Raw genomic sequence first — 8,677 nt, forward strand, 5'->3', positions numbered from 1 at the left:
TTTGTCCTTTTCAAGGTGTGGGGGGGGGAATCCAGCGCACTTGAAGGAAAAGACTTTTTTTCCAGGTGGAAGGAGAGGAGAATACATGAATTAGTTGTTTGTCAAGTGACATTTGGTTGGTTGGTTTTGGGTTTTCTCTTTTGATTGCGGTTTTTCCTCTTTGGCAAAAAAAAAAAAAAGCGTGGGGGTGGGCTGTTAACTCTAAGGAGATGGCCTTTCCCCCATTTTTCTTAAAGGTGCTGATTTGGAAAAATAAATAAATAAAAGAAGCATAAAAGAAATTGTTGAAATGACCAGAAGAATTACACAAGCATTAATTAGTATGGAAGTTTTCCATTTCCTTAGTAATTTGGCTATCTGAGTGAATTTGCTAGGTTAAGACCTAGTTCAGGGTCACATATCAACAAAACAGCTTGATTATAAAGAATAAAATGTAAAGGGCTGTTTTTCCGTTGTGGTGGTGTCTCCTTTGCTTTTGGGGGACGGGTCATGTCTTTGTTCTCCTGGGTTCAGATTTATGTAAAGCAGAAAATTAAGTGAAAATAAGTCTCTTTGGTGTTTATGCATTTGCAATTACAGTAATTAAATGGTACATATGTTGACCTGTTGTCAAAAACTTCTAAAAGTGGAATTATGGTGTGTGAATATTAATTGCGTATAATTTGATTTCAAAGTATAAGCCTAGAAAAGTCTAGAATCTTCCCCAGGAACACTCTTGCTATCTGAATAATTTAAAACAAGTGTGATGCGAATGGTACCTTAAATTTCTGACACCTTTGCACAGTGGTCATAGTCTCCCTTTAATTTGAGACTGATGACTCTGAATGCACCTGGCATCACTCAGCTAACCTGCCCCAGGTGTCCTAGTCCTATTATCATAGAAAGCCTCTGGCGTGGGGCTCTGCAGCCCGGGTCAGTGCCATGCGTTTTACATCTTTAAATGGTGATTCTCACCGAGTGATGCCCCTTACCCAAAAAAAGAGGAAACATGATGATGCCCTTTTTCATAAAAGAGGATCATCTTTTTTAATTTAATGGAATAAAATTTGAATTACAGAGCCACAAAAGATCTTGCAGTAGTTTTTCAGTTTCTCTGATTTCCTAAATGTGGAAACTGAGGCACGGACCTCTGTGTGCATGTAAAAGAGAGGTGCTACGAATTTTAACACAAAAGAAGAATATTGGAGATTCTGATTAATATTATGTACCATTAATATTTTAATTTGTGAGAGTTAGGCTCATTAAGATAGAATGTTTGCTTTGAAATCAATGTTTCTGTGGAAACTAATTTTAACTTTTTACAGATATTGATTACAGCCTTGTGAAAAGGCAAGAGAAGGAGGAATGCTTGGCTCTCTGGGCAGTAAAACAAAACAATAAAAAGTGAAGAGGGGCTAAAAAACCAAATAGGTTTGTGTGGGAGGGGGACAAAAATTGTCCACTCAGGATTATTTGTTGGAGAGAGGATCCATTTACAGAGTCCGAGAAACTAGCAATCCTCCTCCTAGCTTGGTGGAACTATGTTTTTTCCATAAAACATGTTTTTACAAATTTAAGGTGATTTCAAATGGGGCATACGCCCTTTTTCTAGCTCTGTTAGTCGTGAAGGGCTTGGAATCATAGAAAATTCAGTCGTTTTCAGGAATATTTTCCCTTATGATTAAAGTCTTGTCCTTTTTAACATGTTATTAATAGGGTTGTCCTCAAGCACTGTATTTAAATATTTTTCAAGAAGACAGCAAATCGATGGGTCTTTCATCTCTCCCCCCCCCACCCCCAAATGGTGGTTATATCCAGAGAGAGTTTACCTTAGAAAAATAAAGTTTGCAGTAAAAGGGGGGAGGGGTGTGGAGAAGTGGATCAAACGGCATATTGTGGGGCTAAGGGGGTGATTTTTAAGTAGCCCAGGGGACAAGAACCCTGCAGACAAAACAGCTACTTTAAGAAAATGTTGGAGAGCTGCTGCGTCAGTTTCGATCTGGGGGCACCACAGGGGTCTGGGCATTGTCTGTGAACCCTGGGGTATTTTAACCACGAAACAGCTGACAAACAATGAATTAATGTGCCCATATACATTAAGGTGTACGTTTTTACCAGTGAATGCTCGTAGTTCAAAGATCCAGTTTCATAGTTATAACTAATTTTCCTACCTCTCCCCACCATGACAAAATTGCATCATTCTCTCTGTGCCCACCCCACAAATTTTAAAACAACTAAAAGAAAACACCTAAACAAACCAAAACCTTTAATTCTTGTTTGTTGTTCTGATGGTGAAATACTGCAGGTACACACAAAGTTGGATGTTTATTTCATTTTTTCTGCGTCGAAATGTCAAGGAAATTTGCACGTCTTGTATTTTGCTTGTGTTTTGCGTGTTGCTTCTATGGAGAAAACAGCAGTAGTGTCTCTCTCTCTCTCTCTCTCTCTCTCCCCCCCTCTCTCTCCTCCTTGCCCAAAGTGTGTAAAATGTCTCTTTCTTAACCTGAGACTTACTTTCATTTTCTAGGTGCTGGAGAATCTGGTAAAAGCACCATTGTGAAGCAAATGAGGATCCTGCATGTTAATGGGTTTAATGGAGAGTAAGTGTCAAATCTGTACCAAGGGCACGGTCAGAGTACCACATTTTATACTAACCTTTAGGAAGTTTAGGTAGCTTTTAGGGGCTGGGCAGCCAATGTCCACTTAATATTTTCAGCCTACATATCAGGAAAGAGCTCTTTAGGGGCTGTTTTCCTCCTTTTTTACTCTTTGGTGCAGCAACAAACAGTAATAGTTATAAAGCCCCTGCATTGGCCCCGTGACAGGTCTGCGGTAGGTTTTGGTGCAGTGGGTCTCCAACGTGGCTAACACCGGCCCTGGCCATCCCTTTGCCTAGCCACGCTGACCACTGCAGAGCTGGTCCCCACCCCCAGCACATTTCAGCACAATGCACCAGTGCAGGATGTTTTAAACTATTAGGGAAACATTGTTTCAATAATATTCTCACATAAAACAAAGTGGAAAGAGTCAGCCCTTGTTAGTAATTCATCATCCCCCCCCCCTTTGAAATTATCATGGGCAAATCATCATTGCCCTTTTTAAAAATCGATGATCTTGCCTAAAGAAAAGATAAAGATATTTAAATGATGGAAAGGCTGGGAGTTAGGTACTTCTGGCCAGACCTAGGGGCACTTTTGCCTTTGAAAAGTCCTTCAAGGCATCTTGCTTTAGGACAATGTGACAATACCGCAGTGAGAATAAAGATGAAAAGAGAGAGTGCATATATGAAGATGTAAGCTATAGGAGAAGAATGCAAATAAGGGGCATAGGTCTCCCCAGACCCACTTCTACTTTCACGAGGGTGGGAGGGCTGGTAAGGGTAGTTAACCTTACAAACACTTGCAGGCACTAGTTTGTAGTTAACTAGTTGGTTAACAGTCCTATTCTTTTTCTTAAATCTGGGTTCAATTTAAAATTGCATTCCCCTTTAGTTTCCAAAGGGGAGGCTGAGTCAGAGGGGCATAGTTTTAATTCAGTTATGCACCAACTGCTCCCTCCAGTGAACTAATAAAGACCAGTTACTGTCTCCTACTATGCACTACACAAGGGGAAACAGATGAATTTTATCACCTGTTAGAAGTAAAAACTGCAGGAGGCAGCTCTTTATGGAAAATTCCAGAATTTCTTAGATCAAATAATCATGGAGGGGGAAGGTAGAGAAAAGGATGACATCATCCATACAAATGGACATTTAGTTTAGGATGCTTTTTAAGTTTAAAATTCAGAGGGATGAGCTCTTTTACCAGTTTTATGAATGGCTCTCCCGATGAGTTAACGGTATGCAACTAACTACATGTTGATTAAGTCACGTTAACATGTCACAAACAAATTCTGAAATTCTTAATTTGACACACCTTTCAGTAAAGCCCTGCCACCAGAGACTGTTATCTTTCAATTAAAACAAAAAGCCTGAAATAGGCTTTTTGCTGTGATTTTGTAATTTAAAGAAAAACCTTGCATAATTTTCCCCCCAGCAACTTTCCGGGGAGCACTGCTTCAGGAGGCTTGTTAAGCAAAAATAATTTGACCATGTACCCTCTAGATAAATATTTTGATTAAAACTGGATGTGGCCTGCATTTTTAAAAGGATGCAGCAGCCACTGTTTACCTTAGCTCAGGTCCAATAGAAGATAGGACATCCTTGAAATAATTCACTTAAAGTTTTATTACTCTGTGGATTGCCGTAAATTTTTTTAATTTTTAGAGAAAAGTTTCTCCCCCCTAAGTGAGCCTGTCTGTAATGCAGACGAGGCATTTAAACCAGCACTTCTCTTTTCTTGGGTTTTTTTTTTTTTTGTTCCTCCCCGCCCCCCCCCCTCTCCCAAAAGAGGAAGAGACATTCCCAGTTTGCCTGTTTGTAGAGGAAACCATAGGTAATCTCTGAGGATGTTAAATTTAGCCTGTGAAAGTGACATACAGGGGAATTCTTTATGTGAGCCTAGAAACCTTATTTTTATCTCATACAAATGAGCCTCCTTTTTTCTTTTTCCTCGCTGCGGTATTGCAACAAAGGCGGTTTCCTTCTCCACTAGGAATTCCCTGCCAAGTGAGGACATCCGTCCACCCAAGGGGATTCTGTGTGGTGGCTCAGGGTCTCTGCCTCCTTGCTCCGTAAACGTGCGCTTTGTCAGGACTGGGCTGAGCTATTACATTTGCCTTAACTGTCCGCAGACTGCTGTGCCAAGTACCTCTGCAGAGTAACCATGGCATATTAATCTGACCTTCACAAACACAGAGGTCAAATGCGGATTTTCCTAACTCAATGCTAGCTAACTCTGTTACATTTGGGGGTGGGGGAAGTGCCATTAACACTGGATGAGCTAATAAGCTAATCAATTACAAAACCTGGTAGACAGCTTAAGCCATCCTGTCCCTCCCACCTTTAAGGAGGAGTTGCTGCCAATCACGAAGATTGGGTTTGGGGAGGGAGGGGCTTGGTGGTAGTGGGTTTTATTCTTTTAATCTTTTTTTTTTTTTTTTGCTGTGTGCCTCACAGTCCAGGCACACTTTTAATTGATGACAGTTTGTGGGGAACAATTACATAGAAATAAAAACATAGGTAGCTGCCCAAGTCCAAGAAGGGAGGAAATTAATAACGCACCAGAAAATCACGGGCCAAAAATCATGGACCTTTTGTGTGTTCAGTACAACACGGCGACTGAGGTCTGGAACCATCAGGGGCCTTATGCGATGCTATATTCTCCAAAGAACTGTGAGATAAATCACTGTGTTAGCTCCCTGATGCATGTACATTTAGTGAAAGCACAAGAAAATAATTATCCGTCCCTCCTGTACCTGACGAAGTCTCCAGAGGGTTCTGCTAATGCTGCAGTGAAGGTGTGGAATTCTTCCCTCCATGGCCTGCAGTCTCAGTAGAGGTGCCAATTTAGCCAGGAAGGCGACCTAAGAATTAACGGGAGGATGGCGGCCGTTTGTGTAGGAATGTAGGGAGGCTGTGTGGGGTTTTTGTGAAATTGCGGTGCCTTGCAGATTAGGTGAGCTTTCAATCTCTCTTTAAAAGGGGCGGCGAAGAGGACCCGCAGGCTGCAAGGAGCAACAGCGATGGGTAGGAACATTCAAAAACAGAAAAACTTTTTTTTAACACACACACCTGACACACACAAAGCTCATACTGGGAAACAGGACACAGAGACCCGGGAAGAAAACCAAAATCATTTAAGGGCCATCAGCCATCTTGGTATATACATCTGCAAACAACACAATTTCTTGTCATTTCAGAGCAAGTGAAGTGCAAAACAGGGTGGTTTTTTTTTTGTTTTTGTTTTTTTTTTGCCATCCTTAAAGTATAATTAGATCCAGCTGGGGGAAAGCTATAGATTTCAGCATTAAGACGGTCAGTTTAGGATTTCAAAAATTGATGGTTTCTATCCCCCACCCCCAGCTCTCCATTTGAATTGGCTACTTGTTTTAAAAACTGTCTACTTGTTTTTAAACCTGCTAAATTCTGCCTACCGTGTGGCTGGTCTGATGTTAAAATTTCAGACCTCTTTGGGGGAAAAAAAAAATCTTTTTTACCTCTATTAAAATACATGGTGCCGCACCGTCCTTAATTGGGCGGGGGGAGATAAATACTTGGCACCTTGAGGAGGAGGGAGGTCATTGTTGAGAATGATCTGGAAAAGTCTCTGGTCTTTTTAAAACTGTCATTTTATCCAGTGGATAGGAAATTAGTGATGGCCTCCATCTTTTTCCACTCATTATCAAATTATTTTTTTTCTGCACTTCCTGCATCCGCACTGCCCATCACACTCATGCACACATACATACACGCATGCCAGGTAACCCTCTCCAAACACTGCTCTTCGTATTCAGCATGCAGTGAGGGAGCAGCTCTTTGTCCTGAGAACATGAAGAGCCAACTGACCTAGCCTAGGGCACCTCAAAAATAGCTTCTGTGGCTCGGGAGGGGAGGGGCAAAGGAGACTGGGGGGTCGGGACCAAGTAACTGACACATGTTTGTTCATCTGTTTTTTTTAGACTATATAACCCCTAGATGATGGCTTCAATTTCTCATCTTCCCGGCTATGTCCTATCACACTTTGCATGCTGGAATTGCCCGTCTTAGGAACTTCTAATAAGAATACTATTCTGTTGTGGGGGGGTGGGGGGATGGGGCCCCAACACCTAACCTCTAAAGATAACTGAAAAAAAAAAAAAAAATTTAAAAAACAAACAAAAAGCAACAAAAAAAGTAACCCTAATTGACAAATATGTAGTGTATCAACCACCCAAAGCATCTACATGAACAGTGATTGACAGCTTACTGTACCAAAAGTTGGCATTTGAGAGCTATGACCCCTCTCTATTGAACCCACTTCCCTATTGAACCACCTCCTGTATACTTCCTAGATGCTATGCTAGATCCCTGGCTGAATCCTACTAATACCTACTAACGGCCTGCTCTTCTATCTGTGACTCTGTTCTACAAGTAAAACTTAAGTATTAGGCCTGCTCTTCTATCTGTGACTCTGTTCTACAAGTAAAACTTAAGTATTAGGCCTGCTCTTCTATCTGTGACTCTGTTCTACAAGTAAAACTTAAGTATTAGGCCTGCTCTTCTATCTGTGACTCTGTTCTACAAGTAAAACTTAAGTATTAGGCCTGCTCTTCTATCTGTGACTCTGTTCTACAAGTAAAACTTAAGTATTAGGCCTGCTCTTCTACCTGTGACTCTGTTCTACAAGTAAAACTTAAGTATTAACAAATGTGATAAATAAAAATTCTCTGCATGTCTCAGCAATCCCTGTATCTTGCGTCTGTCTTCTGTCTTTCTTCTTTTGTCTGTCTGCCCACCAAAAAAAAAAAAGCATAAAGATAAAAGATATAGAAGTCAGTATACAACATAGCCTTCCCCTAACACACGGGGGAGGGGGTGACCATCTCTTAAAATTTGAACCCAGCATATAAAGCAGCCCTGATCTCAGGCTTTATACATGTTGGAGGGGAGGGGCAGTTACAAAATCCAAACGGTTCTTCCAGCCCCCACTTTGCATCCATCAGAATTCTGTATGTAGTTGATACACATTTTGGCTTTCATTACGTCAAAGACATACGAAGAACTTGATCAGAGAATGTCACAATCAATGTTAAATTCATTAAGCGATAGTAAAAATTACAGTAAACGTGCCAACCCCCAGTATAATATCTCCATCTACATAGTAATTGCTTCAATGGAGGAATTTTTGTTTTAGTATTACACACCCGAATTAGATTTCAGATTTCTATTTTAGCTGTTTTATACTTGATATACTCCCACACCTATTCACATACGTAGATGAATACTGAGCACATTCTCAGAATATCCGTATTTAAGACTGGAAGTTTTCCAATTACCATACTACTACTTAGACCAAAATATCAAACTGAATGAAAGAACCAGGTTCCTGGAAATAACTTTTCTCTTGTTTTGGGCTCATTTGGGCATTAATACCCAGACATAAATAATTTTAACTATTGTGGGACCTTAAAACCAAAGCTCCAAGGCTCTCATTACCATGGAAATGGAGCTTCTTTCTAATGAATGGGAATGGGACTGTCCTGTGGGGTTTTAACTTTGAATTTCTGTGTGCAACTTGGGAACAAACACAAGTCCGTTTAAAACTCCAACATCTAAATACCTGATTTAGGCCGTAGCGCCAAGTCGGGACACGATTAGGAATTTCAGAAACTCACCAAACTCTCAGAGGGGTTCAAGATGAGATCCCTTTATATTGATGCTGGTTGCATTAAGAGTCGGGTTTGGGGCACAAATCTCCCACTCCTGGTTGGTGGCACAGCTCTCCTGGAGTTCTCCCGCCTTGCAGCACTTTTATTAAAGAGCCATGAGGGGGTTGGTTCCTGGTACCATCTGTAGACTTGCACCCGCAAAACATACACCTCTTCAGCCCCTGATGAGGGCAGTACCTCTAAACTAGCTCCCCCCATTCAGACACGAGACGGGCAGGGTCTCGGAGGCCAGTTGCACCCTGGGGAAGGGATGAAATGAGATCATTTGGAAAACGAGGGCCCACCGCTCAAACGAATATGCAAAAGGATTATTTTGAAAGGGTGAAAGGCCAAGTTCTCCAGGGGGTGGGGCTTTGCAGGTGATCACATGGCCACACACCCCACCCCACCC

At 41.3% G+C, this 8,677-nt stretch overlaps 2 protein-coding genes and 1 long non-coding RNA gene across 9 annotated transcripts in view; 2 read left to right on the top strand and 1 right to left on the bottom strand.

Annotated features, from left to right (window-relative positions):
* Positions 1 to 7,299, top strand: part of LOC104989974 (neuroendocrine secretory protein 55) — a 57,778-nt gene extending 50,479 nt beyond the window's left edge. For all 3 annotated transcript variants that reach the window (XM_010841847.1, XM_010841848.1, XM_010841846.1), the window contains 3 exons: positions 2,507 to 2,579; positions 5,561 to 5,605; positions 6,538 to 7,299. The gene's annotated coding sequence lies outside the window, so the exon portion shown is untranslated. The remainder of the gene's footprint in view (positions 1 to 2,506; positions 2,580 to 5,560; positions 5,606 to 6,537) is intronic.
* The window catches only part of LOC104989972 (guanine nucleotide-binding protein G(s) subunit alpha isoforms short), a 66,963-nt gene that overhangs the window by 49,579 nt on the left and 8,707 nt on the right, over positions 1 to 8,677 (top strand). For 3 of the 5 annotated variants that reach the window (XM_010841841.1, XM_010841844.1, XM_010841843.1), the window contains 2 exons: positions 2,507 to 2,579; positions 5,561 to 5,605. In XM_010841841.1, coding sequence (XP_010840143.1) covers positions 2,507 to 2,579; positions 5,561 to 5,605 — 118 coding nt within the window. Of the gene's footprint in view, positions 1 to 2,506; positions 2,580 to 5,560; positions 5,606 to 8,677 lie in introns of those variants that run through there. The other 2 variants (XM_010841842.1, XM_010841845.1) reach the window with 1 other exon arrangement.
* Positions 6,650 to 8,671, bottom strand: LOC104989971. The gene is made up of 2 exons (XR_825445.1): positions 7,213 to 8,671; positions 6,650 to 7,161 (listed from the first exon to the last, which is right to left on the bottom strand). It is a non-coding gene; the product is annotated as an uncharacterized LOC104989971 (long non-coding RNA).

This window comes from Bison bison, unplaced genomic scaffold (genome assembly GCF_000754665.1).
Source record: "Bison bison bison isolate TAMUID 2011002044 unplaced genomic scaffold, Bison_UMD1.0 scf7180017864167, whole genome shotgun sequence".
In the NCBI taxonomy this organism is placed as follows: domain Eukaryota; kingdom Metazoa; phylum Chordata; class Mammalia; order Artiodactyla; family Bovidae; genus Bison; species Bison bison.